We start from the raw sequence: 24566 nt of genomic DNA on the forward strand, positions 1-24566 counted from the left end.
TCCATTTTAAAACGACAACTACGGCAAAACACAAACAACTACATAGAACACAGAGAAATTTTGCAGATTCCACCGCCGCCCCTAGCGGTAGCGTCTCTAGTCAGGCGGCCTGACGTCACGGGATTACATTTGTCTTTTAAAATAGAAATATATTGTCTACATTAATGTTTTATTAGCTTGAAAATAGAAATAAAATGATTTTAAAATATTTGAATTATTGACATTGCACATTTAATACTATATTCAATAAATAATACCGGTGAATGATAGCTATTTAGTGTACTCTGGTGGTAATATATTTCAACTTTATTGCCATATAGGCTCTCCAAGAGTTTCAATTCTACTTGTATTAGCAGTATTATAGAAAAGAAAAAGTTAAAGGTGATAAGAAAATGGCCATTGGTTATGCTCACCATGACCATGTACGTAAATAGTAAAATAATTGGGACTCAATAAAATTTGTATTATTAAGTAGCGATTTAATTACCCGATGAAGACATTCTTTTGTAAGCACAAAAATATTATTTATTTCAGTAGTGATGAGGCCATTTTGAGAGTTACCTGATTTTTTTCTAATTTTGACGTTGCGGATACCAACCACATCTTGATGAGCAAACTCTCTAAGAATAATTAAAAACGTTTTTTCCATGGCGGCTTAGTTCAATCACGTTGCATATCTAATTTAATTATGTGATTCCTGAGACTAGAGTCCAAATAAAATTTACCAAAGAAATACGCAAATTTGCATTTTGTCCTTACAGCTGTCATAAAGCATTATGTTTTCCGCCGGCAAACATCTTTGTAATCAATTTCTGCCATGAGAAAAACTCAATTTGAAGTAATACATCGGACCGCTTTAGACGGTGGCGCTCCCAGCAAGTTTCCAATGGGGGTTGACTGTGCGCAAGGGCGGTTGCCGACAAGGTTCTTCCACCGTCAGGCGAACCTTGGGTGCAGGCTAGTCACTGCGGAGCCACAGAAATGATTTTGAGAGGAAAAATACTTCCTCTCCGCACACGTGGACACCTCTGTCATGAAGGCTAGGGCAGGATAAGACACTGGTTCCATAATGGACTAATTTATTTATATACTCTGCAAGCCACCGCTAGGGTGTGTGGCATGGGGTGAATACACACCAGAATAATTTTATCCGAACATGACCCTGCCGCGGTCGAACAATCCCCTCTCGTTCGTGGAAAAAATGACATCTTCAATCAATCTGTTCTACACTTAATCTCTCTCATTTTATCAGCCATATCTCTCCTATCGTAGTTCGATGGGGGTAATAATACATTTTCACCATCACTGCTAAAGAGACGTCCTTCCAATTTATGCAGAAGCTTCAATCTGTAATTTAAGCTACGCTCCATGACTGATTACCGGCCTAGCCTTAATATTTTGGATACGCTACTAAGTTTATCATAATAGTATTTTACAAATCTGGCCCCTCTACACGATCCAAATCGGCAAATCATCTAACTTCGTGATTTAATCAAATAAGTCAAATTAATGATATTATGAGTTTGAAAACCCTAAAATAATGCAGTTCATCATAAGTAGTTACTTCTTTGAGAGGACACAAACTCATTTTAAATAATGTTTGAGTAAGTACCTACCCAAAATTCTTTTGCGCTGAACTCCATACAACTTGTCACCTCACCACAAAAGGCAATAATGGATTACAAGTTTACTATCCACTAACGTATCTGAAAAGGTATATATGTAAAAATCTCTTAGAGGAAATAGTGATCAAACAGTAGTAAATTTAAAGTTTTTTTACACATGGGGTCAGAAATACTTAGCTTAAAAGAAAAACTTTCTTTCCAAAGAAACTGCGGGAGATGCCGCAACAGTAACTTTTAACGGAGTCATCCGCTAATATGCATTTCAATGCAACAATTTAAGAGGGTAAAAATCATTCGCCTTGACTGAAATTCGAACCCAGATCCCTAAATATCCGGTCGATTGCTTTAGTCACTTATGCTACCGAGGCGTCCTCTCAAACTTTGAAATTTTGGGGCTTTTAAAGGAACGAGATGTGTTTGAAAACTAGGACTAAAATGGCTACAAGTGGGTGTTGCAGATTTCATTTGCAAATTTTAAGAAAGATAGTAAACACCGAAATATTGAAATTAAATGAAATCGCTGTCTTGATATCTCGCACTAGCAAATTGATAAAATGACTTGATAGCTAGCAGCCAGCAAATTCATTACAAGGAAACTTATGAATATAAAACGTAACCTGGATAGTACCATACGTATGTTGGAAAATTGGTTAGACATCAAATACTATTTCACGCCAAGATGAAAACATTATGAATGATATCTCTAACAACAAAAGGAATGAGATCACTTATATAAGATATCCAAGGCGAATTCCAAGAAGGAATTTCGGAAAGCGCTATGCGAAATCAAAAGAGAAAGATTAGCTGAAAATTTAAACGAGAATCCAAAAGCATGTCAGAGTGGTTCAGGAAAATAAGTCTTCAGTAAAGTCTCTCAAAAACAATCAAGACGAAAGAGTAACCAGCAGTTGGGAAAAGGTCGACTTAATAAATTCCTTCTTTCTAAGAGTTATCACGAATGCCTCTCCAAAGGTCTTCGAAAGCTTACCAAATCATTGCAGCCAACCATTGGTGCTCAATCTTGAAATTTTACATTGAAAAGAACAATTGCTATAAAATATTAATCCCAACAAACCCACCGAGCCCATTCAAATGCCGTCTTGTATATTTAAGGAACTAGCGCTGGAAATTGCGTCGTCTGAAGAAATCATATTTTAGAGCTCCCTAAGAGGGAAATAGTGTTGAATAGGTGTTCCATAAGACTAAAATCGTCTAATATAACACTTGTATTCCAAAGCGGAAACAAGGAGGAACCGAGCTACTGCTTTTCCAATTTCCCTCACATCCATATAATGCAAGGTCATGAAATATACAATTCTTAGTTCGACAGTGAGGTACCGTGATATTAAAAAATTATGAAAGAAAAAACCAGCACGGTTTCCGAAAGTGTTAATCCTGCGAGACACAACTGGCGCTTTTAGTTCATGATATTTGAGATTCGTGAGAGCCCTGCATTGCCAAAAATCTGCCACAGAGGTACGGCCGTGATACTGAAGGAGGAGATCATGAACAGTTGAACCACCAGAAGATTGGTGGGAGCACTGTATGGACACAGAGTTGCCACAATACTCTCTGTATTGAGGGTTTTTTTATAGGGCCTGCAGGAGGTTCCCTTTAGTTACTATATGATTCGTATCCGGATACTGAAACCGTCCCTTGAGCTCCGTCAACAGATTATCAGATATAACTAATAATTCCATTGGAAGTAAACTTTTGCATCTAGTTTTACTCATGCCATAGACATGGCTAATTTTTTATCTTCGGATTAATTGACTTTATTTGCCCTTTTTGTGGGCTGAAGGCTCTTAGCTTGACTTTTTGTACTTTCCCACACAGCCTTTTCCTCCATATTTTAGAAAGCAATCAATAGTAAATACCAGTTTCCCAAAATATATTTCGTGATAGTATCCCACACGCCATTTATACCTCAAGGGATGCGGTAGTCTAGTGAGTAGAGCACTGGGCCACAGATCTGAGCACCAGGATTTGATTCACGGTGACGCATCTGGATTACCTCAACTTCAACCTACAAGTTGTAGTTTTGTACAACCTTGTATTGTGTGAATTGTAGGGTGCCAGCCCATCCTTTGGGAACCACAAATGGAACAGGAAAAGGAACTTATCCCACTACTCTGATGCGTGAGTTTCAAACGCCATTGAAAAGTTTGGGTGAGCTCTATCCTCACCTATCAAACCGACATTAGGGATGTTTACTATGGTGGTTTTTACATCGCGATTTCGGTGAAAGATGAATCCCAGATGGCTTTACTTGTCTAGCGGAGTGTGACTTCGACCATTAATTATCGCCGTCTTGTCATGACATGACTTTAAATGAATACCGGGGAGGATGAACCCAGTGAAGTATACTTTCGTAGTCCATATCTTTTTCTCTGTCATATTTTCTTTTCCATCCCTTTCACCTTTGTTCATCCATGTATAAGAAGGCATGCTCCTCCTCCTCTCTAAAAAATTAAGTGAGAGGAACACGGTGTTGTGGAGTCCCTCGACCACTTTGTGCGAGCGTTTTTCATTCGTATCTTCTTCATCATTTTGGATTCACTTTTAATCCAAAAAGGCTTTAGGCAAGCCGTGCGTAAAAATTGACGTCTAGGATGACGCCGTCAGCTTTCAATTGATAGGAGAATCCTCATACTCTCTGGGAGAGAAGCGAAGAATGAGTTATAGAGAAATAAGAAGGAAAAATGAGGCAATTTAAGGAGTACTTCCCCCCTAGCGCGCATTCCGTGTCACTTGTTGCGCTGGGAGAATGACATACGAGTATTCCTTCCCACGATCGAGTGGGATGGGCACGGGAAAGGAATAGTGAGGGACCTTCGTATTACATTACATAGAGTTATGGATGATCGATTTAAATGATAATTTGCTGATTTTTTTCAAAAGTTTTTATCACCTTGTGCGTAAGAGTCCGGGGTCAGAAATAAGGATATGGGGTCATACACGTGCCTTTGGTCTATAGAGCGTGAGTTGACAGATTCAAGTTTCCTCTGCTTTCGTCTAACCCGCTGATTCCGCTTCGGCTGAAATAGGTAAATGTTACTACCCGTTCTTACTTTCAATAATATGGTGAAGACTATGTTGTAGAATATTTGATCTCAGAGAAGTTTCTCGAACGTTGATCGCGGAGCTTGTGTGTCCTATAACACCTACGTATGGTTTGAAACCTGGATGCTTTAATTTGATTACCACGAGCATGAAAACTCCAGGTTAATATTTGACTTTTAAGGCCATTGATCAGCCACGACCGGGCAGTGTTTGTGTAATATCGCGCTATGTCGTCGAACGAAAGCAGTCAGCAAAATAGTCTAATATTACAATTATATTCATCTGCAATTATTGTTTTTAATAACTAACTTCGTATCAGTTAGCCGCACTTTCCCACTTAATATGTATTAATAATTTTGAATCAAAAACTGCGTAGGATTTGTTGTATTCATTGGAAAGAAAAATATTGAATTTTGTAATCATCTAACTTCACGATGCGATTATCATTATGCCCTGTTGTCCTGCCATTCTCCCAGATGGATTGCCAACATTCTCGATTGCATAGGATTCACTATCCATTTTACCGATCCCACTCCGTAAAAAAAGAAATTGTAAGTCACCCAGAGTTACACTCTACTGATGTTTCTTTCAAATGTAGTTTATAGGAGGTTATTATGCCTTAATATGGGCCCGATTAGCTTTCCTTTCCTTGTTCCAATTGTCAAATTAAGTGCTCTTTTCTCACCCACTCCCATTAGAACCTCATATCTAGTCTCCTTTTCTTTCCAACTTCCGCTTATTATTCATCTTCTAATCCACATTGACGCTTAAATTTTGTTTATCCGTGCAGTTTTCTCAAGGCCCACGTCTCACATCTGTATATCAATTGATACCACACAAATGCTTAGACAAATGTTTTCCATTGGTATGCTCCGGTGCCTTCCAATGAATACATTCCCTTGACTCTGAAATGCGTTCTTAAAAAAACAACCCCTCTCTTCTAAACGCATGTGATACTTGCATTCCCGTTTGTAGTCGCACTTGCTGAATACCATAATTCTTTGGTTTGGATCAATTTTGCACTACTTATCCTTGTCTTTCTTCACGCCTTCATTTTTATCCCTAACACCATGGTAACTTAATCAGAACTTTTTCAAGTTCTTTTAGAATTCGATTATTTTTTTTCTGATTTGTTAAACGATCACCAATCCTGAAAAATGGATTCGTGTTCAAATTATTTTGATTTTCTTGTTCCCCTGTTTCGTCATAATCCTGATTCGTCCATTAACCTTTTGATTAAATACGTTTACACTCATCTCCATTTATTATCCATTAGATTTAGAATTTGCTCGAATAGGGAACTGGTGGTGGGTAAACTAAATAAAAGTAAATTTAAGAAAATATTAGCGAGGTTTAGACCACTTTTAGCAGAAGAAAAACGATACCAATTTATTATTCAGATGTACAAAAACGGTACCTTGTTCAGAATTAAAACGCAACAAATAACCTTAGAGAATGATAAATAAAACAGTTTCTGGCGTCATTTGGTGGAAACTCTTCATATTGAAATTGACAATAAACAACTTGGCTTTTCCACATAGAAATTTTTTTATTTACTACCAAGGTTTCGTTATGGTATAACATTGATGATGTAATACCATAACGAAACCTGGGTAGTCAATAAAACTTTTTCTATATGGAAAAACCATTTTTTATTGTCAATTTTAATCTTAGAGAATGAAAGATAAACAGAACTAAAGAGCAATTAGAGAAAATAATAGCGGATGTCCCTGTGAGAATAAATTTGACAGTCGTGGGGCGTTGGAACAGGGTGGTGAGCGACGGGAGTGAGGCAAGGTAATACGGTGAGGTAACGAAGAATAACGGGAGAAAGCAATGGATTTGGCTAATTAACATGGGAATTTTTAATATCCTTTCTGGAAATTGACTTACTTTGGAGGAAATCTCTCGGCAGCTTCGTCTTCACTTCCGTCAAATTGTCTTCATCCTTGACAGTAGCTCGTAATACGACATCCGTAACCAAGCATTCGTAACAGGTGATTATGTTCGTGCGTCGAGCTGATCCTCTCTTTGCTCAGCTTGACTTTTGTCTCCGATGCAAAGATTAGTTTGATTGGCCGGATAGGGGCATGAGGAAGGGAGAACACGAATAATTAGCCGTCGTTTCTAACTGACCACGGCCGACGCCGTCGACTTACCTCCGCCCTTCGTAACGTATTCCATGATAATCAACGGCTCTTGGCACCTTGATCATTTACGGACATGCAAGACTTTAAAAAGATTGCAAATTGTGAATGAATAATTGTAAAAGAAAAAGATCGATTTCGAAAGTTAACTTATTTCAGTGGCCAATAATATAATAATACAAAGTGTTGGCTTGAAAAATACTTATTGTTCATAAATCTTAAAAAGATTTTCTTAAAAACTGTGGCAAGAGGGAAACACAATATCTTTACTTTTAAAGATCAGTAGCTCAAGAAGTCAGTAGTTTTTATAGGAGAGAAGACGTCCTTTTTGTTTGAGAGGTACCTACCGCTCTAAATATGAGTTAATCTAGAGTAATTGCTTAATTACTACGTCTCCTCAGTGGAAAACTCCTGATGTGGTGACCACGTGGATGGTAGTGTGGGAGTGATAGCTGCTCTTGCCGACGTATTTATTTTTCCTGTTTTTTGTAATTACACTCATCAATATCACAGTTGAATAAAAAAAACGAAATAACTCCAAATTCAGGTTTTTTTATTATATTAAAAAATGGAAAAATTAGATTAAATAAAAAAATCACCTTAAAAGGACTTGCTATACAGTTTGGGCTTCTCTTTATACAGGTCAATTTTAAGTCCAGTGATTTATCACTCTCGCGTGAATAAAGTTGATCATATTAACTTACTCATACGGCTGGAAAGTAAAAATTAATTAGTAAGCAAATCATAAATAACTATAATAATTATAATAATTATCAGGCAAGCAACACAAAGTTTCCGTGATATTTCAGTCTCAATTCACTGTGGAAGTGGCAAAGGGGACAAGAGTTAAAACCTTGCTGGCTCCTTACACACAGCTTGTCTACACTTGCTTCCTGCAATTCACGCAACTTTCTGCATTTTTACAACAAGACAAGGATCATGGCAGTAAGACTCTGTCTATTACGTGGATCACACCATTGCTGTTGATAAGATCACTATTCACCACCGTGGCACCGTTCACCTGAAACACAAATTGGAGAAGTTACATGAGAGTTCTCACGAATATCAGTCTACTTAGTAAATGAATTAATAGTAATAACTACCTGGTATATAATTATTGAGACTCTTTTCTATTCAATCGCGCATACATATGTTTTGTTAAACCAACAAAAATAAACCCATTTGAATGTAGTAAAGGAAAAACAAAATATGATTGAAGGTCATTTGAAAGAGATCACGGAAGTAAAGGAAGCCTTTAGGCAACCAGTTTCTGCGATTTGAAGAGACCGTTTTTTCCAAAAACCCACTGATATTTTCTGGAAAGTCCTCGATCAGTGTAAACGAATGGCATATACTCAAAACTAAGAGCCGGAATGTGAAATGTTTTACGTAGCAGCGAAGGGCACCAAATAGCGGAGTGGAGAAAGTAATATCACCACGACGAGAGTAACATTATGAACTAATGAAATGTAAATGATATAAAATGATGAATAACTTGTTAGAGTTATAATATTTATTATTCAAAGGTTTATTACACATGAAATTGAAAGCTTTAAAAGCGTCGAGAAAGAATTATTCAAAATCATCCTTATCATAATAAACCAGAGACATCGGGGCTATTTGGGTGCATTCAGTAATGAACAAAATCATTTTCTAACAAACTCTTTCGTAAATATTATATCACAACTGAATGAAAGCTAAGTGTCTTACGTATAAAAAGATTAAATAAAGGTTATCTGGCCAATGACAACCCATTGGCTTGATCTTAAATCCATTACTACCAGTCTTTAAATACCAGAAGAAGTAGGTTTATAAGTCTGAAAATCCGGAAGATTGAGGTATAGGGTGCCGAGAAGGAAATACCCAACGCTTGGACGCACCAAACTGAGTCCCCTAACCCCCGGGTGCCACTCACCTTTATTTTTTTCCCTTTCCGAATGACGTCGAGGGCATCTTGACCCGTTCGCACGTTGTAGTGGAGTCCTGGTCGGAACGAATCCGAGCACATCATGCTCTGGGAGACGTGATTCTTGATGGTCTGCAAGCAAACGAACGAAATGAGGAATCAGTTTTGCCCTCTCAGGGTGCGACTCGAACCAGTTGAATGAACACCCAATCGGGCAAGATGGATGACATTTTCTTATTTAATTAATGATAAATATTTCCGGAGAAAACGTGATTCGCGTGCAAATAAAAAATCTTTGGAAAAATAACTGTAAAATATTTGAGCTAATATATTGCCCCACCAAATCGAATTTATGAAATTACGATGAACGACATTAAAAAGTTTTGTTTTTTCCTTGGCGATAAAGTTGTTTATTGTGCTGAGAAAACGAATGTCTCCAGAATCAGCACATTTGATTATGGCTATGAAAGAAAGACTTCCGCATTCTTTCGAATATTTTCCATCGACTCGTCGAAACACCAATATGCCCCTCCCTAAAGAAGGTCATTTGAAGAACCATGCTAAAGCTATCATTTCATAATTACAAGTGCGTTATGACTTTCGACAAATTGCGACTCTAGAGAATATCTCCGAGAGGCGGATAAACTTTTGAAACTTTGAACGTATATTAATCGCTTTCCGAATGTCTCAACATTTATTCGAAATAAAACTTACGAAAAAAATAATCGTTACCGCCATTCGCGTGAGACATGAGGTTCTATTTTACCTCATCTTCCGCACTTACTCAGCATCCTCGCTTTCTCATCGGCTTTTTCTTCTTAAATCTATTGCTATCATCAGCGTGTCATAGCCTTTGACGTTGCAATGATTTTATAAAAACTGCGTTGTACCATTTATGTCCCGTTTTATCTTTTATGATTCTTATTCTAAAAAAAATGTTCTTTTAATGATCGAAGAGTAGTCCAAAACCTAAATGAAGATCAGGTGGGTTTAATTAACTCTGGATCCACCAACGTAAGAGTAAGGAAGGGTAATGCATTCTCGCCCATTATTCTCACCCCTCTCACACTCCTCAACATATACGTCGAGAAAGTATAAATTTGATTCAAAGGGGATGCTTCAAAGAATCCATGGCAAAAATAAGTACTACGTTACGTTTTTCCGACGGCACGACTATTGTGACGGAGAGAGGAAGAGAGATTTAAATAAGACAAGCGCCTAAATTAGAGACGATGATTAATAGTTACCAACTGAGGGTAAGCAAGCACCTAACATAAATGTTAGCCCGTAGCAGAAAAAGAAAAGGAAGCACATTATTTTAAACAGGGTGCAAAAGACAAAATAAGAGGAGTTTTGCTATTTGGGAACCAGAGTCAGCGACAATGGAAGATGCACGGAGGAAATGATTAGTGCAATAGCCCAGATGCAGAGAGCGAAGCAAAACTCCTATAACAGTCGGTAACACAATCTTGGAAGCAGGGAGTAATCCATTTAAACATAAACCTATGGAACATGTTTCTCTATGGAAGTCAGGCATAATGACAGCAGTAGATAAGAGACTAGTGGAAGCATTTCTATTTCCCAGTGGGTACTTGCAAACCTCCTCCAATGATGTAGATACGTTACTCAGTTCATCGTAACAACGTTGAAGCGTTAAGAGGAAAGCAAAGAGAAGAGAAGTGTGGGACTGCAGGAAATTGATGCTAATAAAATTGATGGATCGAATAGATAACGGAGAGGAGAAGAAGAAGAAGAAGAAAGATGTTCTTAAAAACTGAGGAAAGAAGAAGTTATTACCCCATAAGATGCATTTTGAAACACAACTGCTTGATGAAGTTCGACGAAAGAAAAGATAACGGGAAAATCTGCAGAGGAAGACGTGAACCATGTAATGACAGATGTCAAGGGTATGAAATATGTAGACATGGTGATGTTAGTCGATAGAAGAACTGAGTGAACAGCTGCATCAGAGCAGAATTAAAATTGATTGATGACCGGTGATGGCGACATGTTCGTCGCCGGGTGTCTTCTTTCGGGAATTCTTCTCGAGATGAGGGCCTTGTAATCTCTTGACACGTCCCCTCTTCCCACCCGTGTGTAACTAATGAGCGTAGGATTATCTACGTGTTTATGAACTGCCACTAGTGTCCCGACCACCTTCTACTCTGTTTCTCCCTTCAAGGACTCCCTCAAGCGACGCGAAATCAAAATCTCCTCACACTTACATCCATCTTTCCCTAAAGTCCACCAGAAGGGCGTGTGGCAGGGCCCGTTAGTTCACTAGCCTCGAGTAATTGGCGATTTGTAACTTTATGGTAATATCTTATTTTCTGGCAGTTAGTATTATCGTTCGTAATATTATCTACAGTTTTACGCTCTTCTGATTAATTTAAGCTGTAATTCCTAATTGCATAGACTGCCATGATTCCTTCATACTCCTTCACAAATACACACACGCAAATATATATATATATATATATATATATATATATATATATATATATATATATATATATATATATATACAGGTATATATATATGTATATATATATGTGTGTGTATATTATATATATATATATATATATATATATATATATATATATATATATATAAACCATAAACACAGTAATCAACCCTAAGGTCGGTTTGGTTGCTAATGGTAGAGTTCACCCAGTACTAAGCCCGACGGCGTGTGAAATTCACACATCAGGGCAGGGGGGCCAGTTCCTTTCCCTGTGCCGGTTATGGTTTCTCAGGAAGATCTGGTACCCGAAAAATTACATAGCTTGGGTGGAGCTGCAGGCGCCCAGAGTGCCTTGCCCGGGAATCAAACCCGGGACCCTCCGGTCAGCAGTCTATCGGGTCACGCTCTACCCACTGAACTACCGCGACCCATATATAGGAATAAATAAATATATATATATATATATATATATATATTATATATATATATATATATATATATATATATATATATATATTGATATATTGGAACGCGACGGCAGGTGAAAGTAGTGATGGCAGTGAGGTTAGGTCTACGGTTTAGGAACAAGGAATGACCGCAACGAGAAAGTAATAAAGTTCTGCAGGAGACTTGAATTAACCATAACGCATAACGGTTTAAACACCACAATAGGTGGAAGATATTAGTTAGACTGGTTAGGTACAGCTTTAGAAACAGCGTGATTGATTCGTAGTTTCACGGGAGGGCATGCAGGTTTAGTTCATAGTTTAGCACCAATTAAGTGTAACGTCATTTTCAAAAAGATAATACAGGAAAGACAGCAGAGGAAATGGAATTCAGAAGTACTGAGAGGAACCATAAGAAAGATTATCAGCAGGCTGAAGAGAAAATCAAGAGCGAGGAAAAGGAACTAGGTACGAGAGAAAAATATGGGAGCATATAAAAATATTACACCAAAAGCCGCAAACAAAACTAAAAGAAAAGTAAATAAGTTAAGAATAAAAAAAACCATGGATCATGGACGAAATGATTAAAAAAAGGGGTGATAATGAAATGGATAAATTTAAACAGAGTTTGGCAGAATGACGTTTAAAGAACTGAATAATAAACTGAGGCGGGAAGCTAACAGAGTGACAGAAGTGTGGTGGAAGACGCATTGCGTGGATATGGAATAAATTTTACAAAGGAAGGGTGAAATTGGTGCGCTACACAGGAGGGTGAAAACAATCTCCGCAAGTAAGAAAGGAAAATCTGTGATAACAATCAAAGGAGAGTTAGGAAATTATTAATTTAAATAAAGAAGATTCAAGATATACGTTATGTAAGAAATATATGGAGGTACTATAAGGCAAGGACATTAGACCAGCAAGCCTTGACAAAGAAAGAAAATATGGCGTAGATGAGGATAGCTTAGATCCGGGCATACTTGTTGGCAAGGCAGAACGGCCAGCAAGGATAATCAAATCAAAATTCGTGGGGTCGACAAAATTCCCACGGAACCACTACAGGGTATAAGAAAACGGGATATAAAGAGTTTGTATGAACTAATTCCTAACATTTATGCGAGGAAATTTATTTCGCCGGAAGATTTAGTCAGATCAGTTCCTTTATCAAAAAAGGGAGAGGTAGCCATATGGGACTATATAAATCATAAACTTAGTAATCAACCCTAAGGTCGGTTTGGTTGCTAATGATAGAGTTCACCCAGTACTAAGCCCGACGGCGTGTGAAGTTCATTGGGGGCCAGTTCCTTTCCTTGTGCCGGTTATGATTTCTCAGGAAGAGCTGGTGCCCAAAAAATCACATAGCTTGGGTGGAGCCCAGAGAGGCTTGCCCAGAATCGAACCCGGGCCCTCCGGTCAGTAGTCCAGCGCTCTGCACCTGGACTACCGAGGTGCTGAATGCGACTATATAACAAAGAATTTTGCATGCAGCTTAAGTGGTACTCAGGATCTTCAAAAAGAGGATGTAGATGCGGGAAACTGTATACTTCGGGGATGATCAGTTTGTGTTCAGAAAGAAGAGAGACACACGTGATGCCAAAGTAATAATCAGGTGACTAATAGAGAGGAACATAGACTAAAATCAGGTTGTATTGGACTGCTTCGTAGATTTTGAAAAAGCGTTTGAATGAGTGACTTGAGTAGAATTGATGAACTTATTGCAGATAATCAGAATAGATTGGAGGGACAGGAAGACTTATCCGCAACCTGTAACATATCTCGGACTGCTCCGGTGCGAGTGGTGGATGGAGATTCGGGATGGGCAGTGCTAGGAGGAGGAGTAAGGCAGAGGTGTCCATTATCACCTGTGCTGTTCAGAATTTTCCCGGAGAAAAATGTTGAAGGGGCTTGGAAAAAACTGAAGATTTGCGGATGATCAAACTTAAGTTAGCCAGCCAACCTAGAAGTTGCAAATATCTTTGATCCAATTGAAAAGTCAGTGTGATAGTCATGGGGTGATACTAAATGTAGACAAAACAAAGGCTATGAGGCTTTGGGAAAAGAGGAATGCTAAGTTAAACTTTAAAATAAGAGGACAAAAACTTAAGGAGGTGGAACAGTACCCCTCTCTTGGAAATGTTTTGAACCAACGGTTAAAGTAGTTGGACTATAAGAAGAAGAATAAATGCGTTAGGCAAAGAAGTTTTCACAAGGAGGAGGGAATTGGTTACAGGGAGTATGGGTGTTAAGAATAGGCTCATCAAAACTTTGAAATGGAGGGAGATTTTGTTCGTTGTATCTTTGAATTCAACTGTCATTAATGTCAGCCAATTCATGTACGTCATCACTATACAGCGTTATACCCATGCTGCGATTTCTAAGGTGACAGATCAACTTAGGAAACTACAGGAGACTCCCCAAAAAAGGAAGCGTACTCGAACCCTGTTAACCGGTGAATTTCATCCACGGTGGGGTATTGTGCAAGTTGAACTTCTCCAATCAAGACCAAACTTTCGGGTAGATTGTTGCGGTGGGTTCGCCACGTTACATGTGAATGTGGTTAGTGGCGTCAAAAGCATTCACATGTCACCCATGCAGGCATAAGAGTACCTTGGTTAAGTACGGAATGTCCTCCATCATTTTGTTCAGCCTCTCCTGACCCAGCCTGTGGAACGCTTCGTTCGTGGGCACGAACATGGTGATGGAGGAGGGATTGGAGGGCGAGGCGGGCGAGTCCGCTGAGGAGTGCAGGAAGGACGCCGCGGCACCGCCCGAAGACGAGGCGGCGAAGGACGATGACGACGAGGTGGAGGAGGAGGAGGAGGAGTTGGAGCCGTAGGTGGAGGACGAGGACATAGATGAGGAGGAGGATGAGGAGGAGGAGGACGAGTAGGAGTACCATGACGACCACCAAGAGGCCGTGCCGCCGTGGTGGCTGAAGGTGGTGGAGTTGGTGAAGTAGGAGGCTGTCGGATGGTAGGCGCCGAAGGAGGAATAGTTGGTGTGGCGGCCGCCCGTGTGGTGCGCCGAGTGGTGCGATCCCTGTCGGTGGTGCCCGACGCTTGAGTCCCACTCCCTCATGGCCGCGCCGCCGCGGTGCTGCTGAGAGGGGAAGGTGGGCAAGTGGAGGGGTGGTGGTGGGAAGGGCGTGGTGGACGCGTGGGCGGGCCGTGGCCTGTGGTGCCGGACGGTGGTCTTCGATGGCGTGGTGGTCGTCGGGGGCGAGGCGGTCGTCGACGGGGCCAGCTCCAGGGCGTTCGGTGCCGTTTCCATCACCCTCCCAACGGCCTCCAGGAAGATACTGCCGCGCGGGGATGAAGAATTTTGAAAGTGAAAGTAATATTTAATCCATAAGAAAATACATACATATACCAAAATATATCCCTTGAGGTGAGTTCAAAAAAATATTTTAAAGGTGCCAGAAAAACAATTTCACTAAGATACTCGAGTTCTCCCAAGACAAAACTCGGAAAATCAGGATGGTTTTGACTTTGAATTCGTCATATTCGTAATTTGAAAAAGATGTATTTGCCCTGCACATACATTAAGCAATAAAGATTTTACCCATGTGATATAGGGATATTTACGCAAAATTCGACTTAAAGTATTATAATTATCGATGAAATATTCGTGAAAATATTTTAAACCTGTGTTTTAGCGTTCGGATTATATAGGTGGCTTGGAATTTCATTGAATATAATTGTAATAGTAGTTTCCAGTCTGTTACAGCCATGTATGTTAAAATATTAAGACACTCCAAAATAGTTAACAAATTCCAATTAATATACAATGAATTTTATAGTATTTTACGATACTTATCACGACAGCTAAGATATATGCAAGAAGGCTTTCCATTGGGAGTATTTGAAGTGACGCATTTATATATTTTAGATGTAAGCTCCCATTCTATTTTAACTTTTCATTGATTATCACAATGTTAATAATAACATGTTACTCCTGGAACATAGCAAGACAACACAAGAAAGTTTTAATACAAAATAATTAAGTACTTGCTATTGTTTCACGGGAATCATGTATGTGTTTTTATTGTCATTAACAGAATGGAGTTTTGGATGACTGTTGAGGATAAGATGTCTGGAATTAGTAGCAATATTCTAGCTTCTTTAATGGTAAAATGAAGCCCTATGAATTATTTAACATAATAAATAGTGATTCATTTTCACTTAAAACAGCGTAAGCCTATCGCGATGGAATCAAGAATTTGTAACTTAAAAATACCGATCAGTGATTGCATTCCAGGGTTCAGAACCAGAGTAAACCAATCATTGATTAAATCAATCATTTATTGCAAAGTTGGTTCTTCGGGGATCGATGGAGTAATCGTTATCACCAACATAATATGCGTGAGAGCAAAAATGGGTCTCCTAAAGAAAAGCGTATAAACACAAATCATTCTTCTTTAAAAATGTCAGTACTCGCTACTACATTGATTATACATGTAAACTTTGCCTTAGATAGGGGGCTTAGGCGACAGTATACGTATATTTCCTTCCCAAAATTCAAACGTAATTCTAATTCATTCTTTCTGTCGCGATATGAATGAAAAAACTAAATTTGCAAACACTAGTTTTCGATTTATTGCAAATATATGCACTCAGATGTAACTATTCCTAACCATCTACTATTACCACTTGCGAAGCTTAACGGTTTTAGAATAACCTCTACCTTTACGAAGTCGCATAAAAAACTAAAACTGGAGTAACGTACCTTGGGAAAAACTATTGCTAAACGATTGAGCCACGTTTCTTTTCATATTTTAAGTTTCTTACAAATCAGTGATAATTTTGTTCCCATCAAAAGGTCATTCAATGAAAAGGGCTTGATAGTCTAGTGGTCAAAACGATGGGCACGATTACATACCGGAGGGCCCGGGTGATGCCTCTGGGCGTTCTCATCTTCATCAAAACTTTCGGATACTTTGGAAAACCACAGGCAGCATAGAGAAAATAATTACCCTCTCCCCCATCCTGATTTGTGAATTTCACACGCCGTTGAGCCTATTCGATTTGACAGGTGAGCTCTACTCTCACCTGTTATATCAACCGAATTGCTTCCCGAGGTTCGGTTGGTCTAATTAAATTAGCAGGAAAGAAAGGCAGATAAAATAAGAATTTTGTTGAAAAATATTTGGAACTGAAATTAAGCAGATGATGTATGCATCATATTACAAGCGTCACGTTAAATGATAAATGAAATAAAATAAAATTGGGAAACAGTAGTGAATTTTCGTATTTAAAACGAACGTCACGCAGTTAAAACAGGCAATATTTACAGCCGATACTAGCTTCCCATGCAATTTATAAACAATCTGTGAACTTTTTGATCATCAAAAATTGAAAACTTTATCATTTCGTTTGAAATTTTATGAGTTTTCCTACCACCTACAAAATCGTTCTGCTGCTATCGAAGAGTTTTGGCATTCAGACCTTGCGAGTGAGGACATCTTAAGCAAGAGAACCCGACCTTGAAGAGAATACACTTTGAAGGGACTGTATAACAGCAGAACATTTTGTTACACTTCCACATGCTGGCATTAAGCCCTCGGCGGGGAGTGACGTCCCCACCTGCGATCAGAGGTTTATTGATTGGCTCGGAGTACTTGCGCAGTACCGTAGTCAGCCAAAAGAGGTGGGAGCATACGATGAGTTCATTTTGTCTTAGGTAATGTTTGGAGAGAGGGGTGATTTATTCTATAATTTTATGTATTTTATTCTATTTTATAGTTTTTTGTTTAAGAAGCTAATCCTTTTTTTTCCACGAAGGTGAACTAAATGACCACGCAATACTCCATAGTAATCAAGAATCAGAAAGGGCAGTTTTTTCATAGAGGAACTAGATTTGTAAAACATTGTTATGATAAACTTAGTAGCGTAACCAAAATATTAGAGCAGCTGGGCTGGGAATCACTCACGGAGCGAAGGTTAAATTACAGATTGAAGCTCTTGCATAAAATGGAAGGAGGTCTCATTAGTGGTGATGTTGAAAATGTATTATTACCCCAATCGTAATACGGTAGGAGAGATCATGTCAATAAAATCAAGGAGATCAAGTGTAGAACAAATAGATTTAAGGTGTCCTTTTTTCCACGAATGATAGGGGATCAGAAGAACATTGTTCGACCGCGGTAGGGTCATGTTCGGGTAAAATTATTCTGGTGTGTATTCACACCCTAACGGTGGCTTGCAGAGTATATTTATTGATAAATCCATTATTGTCATATCCTTATGTCCTTATCCTTAAGATGTCTTATCCCCTGGTAGCAGTCATGGCAGAAGTGCCCACGTGTGCGGATTAGTATTTTTCTTTCACCAATCATTTCTGTGGCTCCGTAGTGGCTCGCCTGCACCTAAGGTTCGCCTTACGAGCACACCTAGCGGTGGCTTGCAGGGTATATATAAATAAATAAAATAAAATAAATCATAAGGAATAATAGCATAATAACACATCAGGCAGGAGTCTTTTCTTTAAATGCGTTGGGGTCACTATGATGCCTTTCCAGGAAAGACCCACACCTAAGTGTGCACTTAAATTCACAATTCGCCCAGATCGTATGTGATAATATTTGGAGATGGGTCTATTTTCAACTTTACGATGCTCATGTTCGCAGGGAGGAAATATTTTGGGCGTGGGAATTGGATGGAGGGAAAGATTGCGGGGGTAGGAGGGGGAAACGAACAACACGAGAGTCCCACATTATATTTTGGCTGTAGGGATAACACGTGGACAAATATTGGGAGAAGGCGTCTCACCTGAAGTTGCCGTTGTTGCGCAACAGGTCGCCTGCGGATCGGTTGGCCGGGAAGAGGGGGCGGCTGATGACGTGCAAAACGCCGTTGAGACCTTCCATGTTGCCCTTGTTGATGAGCGCGTTCTCAACGCCGACCGCCTTGCGGAGGACCTGGAGTCTCAGGGGATTCTCCTCGTCCAGCGACATCACCACCTTGCAGGAGACATGCATATCCATATTTGTATTGATCCAATCGCCCAGAGAACGAATTCACATACCATTATTAATAGAATCGATAATACTTCGAGGAAACCAGCCAAAACGATGTAAGTAGTCACACGAGTTGGCACGCACTCGGGTGGGGATTCTAGTTTCCATGGTAAAACCATTTGACTAATGGTTTTGGACTCAGATGTTTGTGTGTCCGGATGTTTATATACGGACACTCACAAAAATGCGTAATTGTCTTCGTCGTGTTCTGTCATGCTATAGTTATATTTTACTTATTTCCCTAATATGTATGAGTGTGTGTATATATACATATGCGTCTTTGATCCACGAGCATATATATTTTTTCTTTCAACTACCGGATGCGGCAGAATAACTTCCTGTTTTAAAGGGATTTTTCATTATAAAAAATGAAGTTATGTTTCCACACCCTGTATATATAATTAACTATTTATATACATACATACATAGAAATAATATAATAATATTTTTTTTCTTTTTACTATACATACACGTATATAGTTAAAAGAAAAAATTAAGAAATATTAACAAAAGAGAAAACAAATAAACAACTCAATTGAATATTTCGGTAGTCTAGCCACCTTCATCAGAGTACGAAGAGTCACTCGGCAATCACTCATCATACTCTGATGAAGGTGGCTGGGGTCACCAACATAGTGAAGTGAGTTGTTTTCGCTTTGGTTAATCCTTTACTTGATCACAAATATATTCTTGATTATTGTTACAATGTAGTCATTAATGCCTCCCGGCCAGCATCGGCCCGGCAAGTCGAAAGTTCCGTGGTTCAAGTCCCGATCAAGGAAACCTTTTCACGAAAAACTTGTGATCCGCTCGATTCCACCTTGCCCATAATTCATGTGTTTTACTTGTATTCCTATCCCTTTTCCTTATATCTATACCCATGCATATGTATGTATACATATGTGTGTGTGTATATATATATATATATATACATACAGGTATATGGGTACAGTATATATATATATATATATATATATATATATATATATATATATATATATATATACATACACACATATATCGATTGTATAGAAGCACTCTCGAGAGCGATATAATATTTGGAGGGCGCAATAGAGCACAAAAATAAAAGGACACTAACATTTCAGAAAGTATAAGATTTTCAAATGTTGTACATAAATATATATATGTAATGTATAAAATTTAGCACTAGTGGACACATACAAAAAAAGAAAAACACATAAAAAGGGACTCACTAACTTTCGAATTTTCGGTGGTCGCAGCCACCTTCATCAAGGAAGAGAGGGACAGAACTTCCCTTATTATTTCCTTACCTTCCTTATTATTCATGTTCGTGAGATTTACAAAAAGTGTTATATGTACAACTAATATAAATATATTATGAGGTAATCTACCGGTTAAGGTAGGTTTTTGGATGGACATAATTACTAATTATATAATTTGTGACCCCTAGCAAAACACAACATCCTACTTTACATCAGGTCCCTCTCCAGCTCTGAGTACTTCCTTTCTACCTTCATCCCGTCCAACATCCCTATCCTGTTCCCTCCCTTTCCTCGTTTGCCCAACATTCTCCGCTCAATCTTCAACATCCCACTGCCGGTCAACACCTCCTTCATCCACTTTTCCTGCCTCAAAAGGATTTCTCCCAACAAACCCCTCTCTTCACCCACCCTACCAAATACTTCCTCATTTGTTTTCTTCTCGGTCAATTTCACCTTCTCCATTCTTCTGCACACCCGCATTTCAAAAGCCTCCAGTCTACATCTATCCTCCTGCTTCAATGACCACGTTTCCGCACCATGCATAGCTACGCTCCATACCAAAGTTTTTACGAGTCTTTTCTTAACATCCTTACTCAAAGTCCCCGACATCAACTCCCTCCTCCTTGAGAAAGCCTCTTTGCCTAGCGCAATTCTTCTCCTTACATCCCTACTACTTTGACCGTGTTGGTCCAAAACACTTGCGAGATACGCAAACTGTTCTACCTGCTCTAGTTTTTGCCCTCGTATTTTAATGTTAAGCTTAGCCTTTTCTTTCTAGAAAATCGCATAGCCTTTGTTTAATTAATATTGATTCTCATCCCATACCTGTCGCACTGAATTTACAATTCACTCAGCAATGTTAGCAACCCCTTGGCTGACTGACAAACTAAAGCTTGTTCATCAGCAAACCTAACTGATTTTACGAATACCCCGCCCACTTTCATTCCTACCTACAGTTCTTCTTATTCCTCTTTAATCATTTCCTCTGCATACAGGTTGAACAGCAACGGTGATAATGGGCAACCCTACCTTACACCTCCTCCTGACACTGCCCATCCGGACTCCCCGTTCCCCACTCGCACCTGAGCAGTCTGAGACATGTTGCGGATTAGCCTCCTTTCCCGCCAATCTATTCCCATTATCTGCAATATACTCATTAGTTTTCCCCAATTCACTCTATCAAACGCTTTTTCGAAATCTACGAAACAGGAAAATACCTCCTGTTTGTAATCCATATTCCTCTCGATTAATAATCTCATTGCTGCAATGACATCACGCGTACCTCTCCCCTTCCTAAACCCAAACTGATCATCCCCTAAGTAATCATTTGCCCGACTCTCTATCCTTTTGTTTATGATCCTGAGAACAACTTTAGCTGCGTGGGATTTCAAACTTATTGTCCTGTAGTCCTCACATGATGTAGCCTTTACCTTTTTCGGAATAGGAACTAAAACTGATCTCACAAAGTCTTCCGGCAAGATACCTTCCTCATAGATACTACGAATAAGCCCATATAGCCTCTTCCTCCCACATTTTCCTAAACATTTCAGTAGTTCCGCGGGAATGTTATCCACCCACCACGGCCTTATTTAGCTTCATCTCCCTTAATGCCCTTTCTATCTCATCGTCTAGTATGCCTGTGCCTAAGCTATCTCCCTCTACGTCATGTTCTTTTTCAATGTCTAACTTTTTTGGTCGGAGTTCTTTACTATACAATTCTTCTATATATTCCTTCCATCTCTCTTGGATCTTTCCTGTGTCAACTATTATCTTACCCGCCTTATCTCTAACTGTTAGCATAGATCTTCCTTTTTTACTTCCCGATAAAGATTTAACTATACTGAACTGGGCACCAATTTCACCCTTCCTCTGCAAACTTTCCATATCCTCGCACTGCGTCTTCCACCATGCTTCTTTTGCTTTATTTGTTGCCCGCCTCAATTTATTGTTCAATTCTTTGTACTTCATTTTGCCTGATTCTGTATTTATATTCTTCCATTTTCGCCGCTCATCCATCTTTGTAATCATCTCATCCGTAATCCATGGTTTCCTAGTGCTTTTAGCGTTAACGATTCTAATAGTGTCTTCCGCGGCTTTAGACAACACTTTCTTGATACTTTCCCATTTTTCTTCGATAGTACTTAGCTCTTTACCATCCTCCATGATTTCCTCTACCACCTGTTGGTATTCCTTCCATTTCAAACCATTAAATGCTTCTACATTCAATTTTCTAACTCGCCGCCCCTGCCTTATCTTTTTGAAGCGGACGCTACATTTCATCACAACTAAATTGTGGTCAGAGTCCGCATCCGCTCCCGGGAAGCTGTGCGAATTTATCACACTGTTCCTAAACCTGTGTCTAACCAGAATATAATCTAGCTGATATCTTTCTAAGTCACCTGGCATTTTCCATGTATACCTGCGTCTTTTGTGGTGTCTAAACCAAGTGTTGGTGATGACTAGCCCCTGTCTCCTGCAGAACTCAACTGCTTTCTCCCCGCGGTCATTCCTCGTGCCTAATCCGTAGTCCCCGACCTCGTCACCATCTCTTCCTTCGCCTACCGTCGCATTCCAATCCCCCATCACTATGAAATTTTTCCCTGCAGGAACACACGCGATTACGTCCTCTAACTGATCGTATATCCTATCGACCACTTCTTCCTTATGGTTGCTCGGTGGCATGTATACCTGAATAATAACCAAGTTCGTCGGTTCTGCTTTTGTCTCTACTAGTAGTATTCTATCCGTTACCTGTTCTATGTTGACTACGCTTCTCCCTACCTCTTCATTTAATACTATGGCAACCCCTCGTTGACTCTCGTCCCCGCCGCTGTATATTATTCTATACTTATCACTCCAGTAATCCCCGCTATCCTTCCATCTCACCTCGCATAGACCTTAAGTATCTATTTTTCCTCTTTCCATCTCTCGCTTAACATTCTCCAATTTCCCTGTCCTCATCATTTTCCTAAAATTCCACATCCTATTCTAACTAACTTGGTCTTCTTCTCTTGCGTCTTCTGTCCTACTGCTGCCGGTTTTCCATTGCAAGGGTTTCGTGGGATGACGACCGCGGAAGCCTTGACTCCCCCGCTGCCAGGCACGACACACGGCCGATCGGGCCGAGCCCCGTAGTTGCCAGGACTCAAAATCTTTGTAGTGACCATCATATTTATCTCGGGAAAGAGAATTGAGGCGGTTTCCCATTGCCTTCCTCGAAAGTGTTTTTAACGTGACACCATCACTTACTGGCCGCCCCACTGGGGTCAGACGCCATTGCAGCCGCCTCACTGAGGAACAGACGCTGCGTGGACTACCTTTCGTCTGGCTCCTAACCTTCGACCTATCTGGCATGGGTGACCCTACCAGGAGCAATTATCATTACTCCTGCCAGCACAGCTCTAGGGGTCATTGGGACGCACAAGCCCTTCCACCACGTCAAGGTTGTAGTCCGGGGAGGGGTGTATATATATATATATATATATATATATATATATATATATATATATATATATATATTATATATATATATAACACAGTAATCAACCCGAAGGTCGGTTTGGTTGGTCATTATCAGGCTTTGTAAGTCGAAACCCTGGTCGTGTTAAATAAAAAATATATGCGGAATAACCAAGTATTTATTTTGTGAAATGAATCGCTTCCACAAAGTGACGCCTGAAACCCTTCAATTCATGAGGGCAGATCTCGCTCATAAGAGATATTTAATCGAAAGTCCATTATTCGTCACAGGCAAGGGAGATCTAGGGACAATGATTTTATGGGGCGGTCAGTTTGTTTTCAGTAATGGGAGAGGTGTGTGGGAAGCTATAGCAGTAACTAAGCCACTAGTAGATAGGAACATGGAATACAACCAGGTAAAAGTAACAGTTTCAGGTTAAACTTTGTGGAATTCCTTCATGATGAGGTTAAAAAAGGAAACTTTGCACTTCCACAAAAAGACTTGTCTTGACATTGTCTTTATGTGTTAGGCATGGTGGGAGAGGAGAGAGGATAGTCGGAAGAAATACAAAGGAGGCAGGAAAGATGAATTAAGAGTATTTTGATTGGCGATGGGATTTTGAAGACTGTAATAGACGGGAGATCATTAAGCAAGCGACTCTTGAAGACTGTGATAGAGAGAAGAACATCAGGAAGTTGAAGAAAGGCTAGAAATATGATAGGCATGTTGGACGAAATGCAGAGGGAATGTACTTGTACGGGGAAATGAAGATCAGTTTATTGTAATATGGCGTGCAGGGGATTCCTTGCAAAAATAGAAGCTAAGAATATTAGAGAAGATCAGTCTGTGGCTACCTAAAACCTACCTTCAACGGTAAAATGCCAATTAGTTATCAATTTTCGATTGTAATTACTTGCCAATAGCTCTATTGTTTGCATTGTCAAGATGGCTTCCTTTTGAAACTGACCTCTTCAATATGGGCACATCCAGAGTTAAGCACTACTTATTAGAAAAGAGAAAATTATTTTTATTTTCAATTACACCCTGAGCAGAAGGTAGCAATACTGAGCATGGTGGGTTGACTAACCCAGAGGTCGTGGGTTCTATTTCCGTATAGGGCATGAAAGCCGGCAGATAAAAGATCAGAACCACTGAGTGAGGACGTCATGGTGGAGCGGGGGGCATGACGATGGCCA

General features: G+C 39.5%; 1 protein-coding gene across 1 annotated transcript in view; it reads right to left on the bottom strand.

Moving 5' to 3' along the window:
* Nucleotides 1-7371: 7371 nt before the first annotated feature.
* The window catches only part of LOC139690177 (transforming growth factor-beta-induced protein ig-h3-like), a 186274-nt gene continuing 169079 nt past the window's right edge, over nt 7372-24566 (bottom strand). The window contains exons 11-14 of the mRNA XM_071587452.1: nt 18419-18609; nt 14259-14949; nt 8751-8873; nt 7372-7856 (exon numbers count right to left, since the gene is read on the bottom strand). Coding sequence (XP_071443553.1) covers nt 7773-7856; nt 8751-8873; nt 14259-14949; nt 18419-18609 — 1089 coding nt within the window. The 3' untranslated portion in view covers nt 7372-7772. The remainder of the gene's footprint in view (nt 7857-8750; nt 8874-14258; nt 14950-18418; nt 18610-24566) is intronic.

The sequence above is a fragment of the Hetaerina americana genome, unplaced genomic scaffold, assembly GCF_022747635.1.
Source record: "Hetaerina americana unplaced genomic scaffold, ioHetAmer1.1.p SCAF_3, whole genome shotgun sequence".
NCBI classification, from domain to species: Eukaryota; Metazoa; Arthropoda; class Insecta; order Odonata; family Calopterygidae; genus Hetaerina; species Hetaerina americana.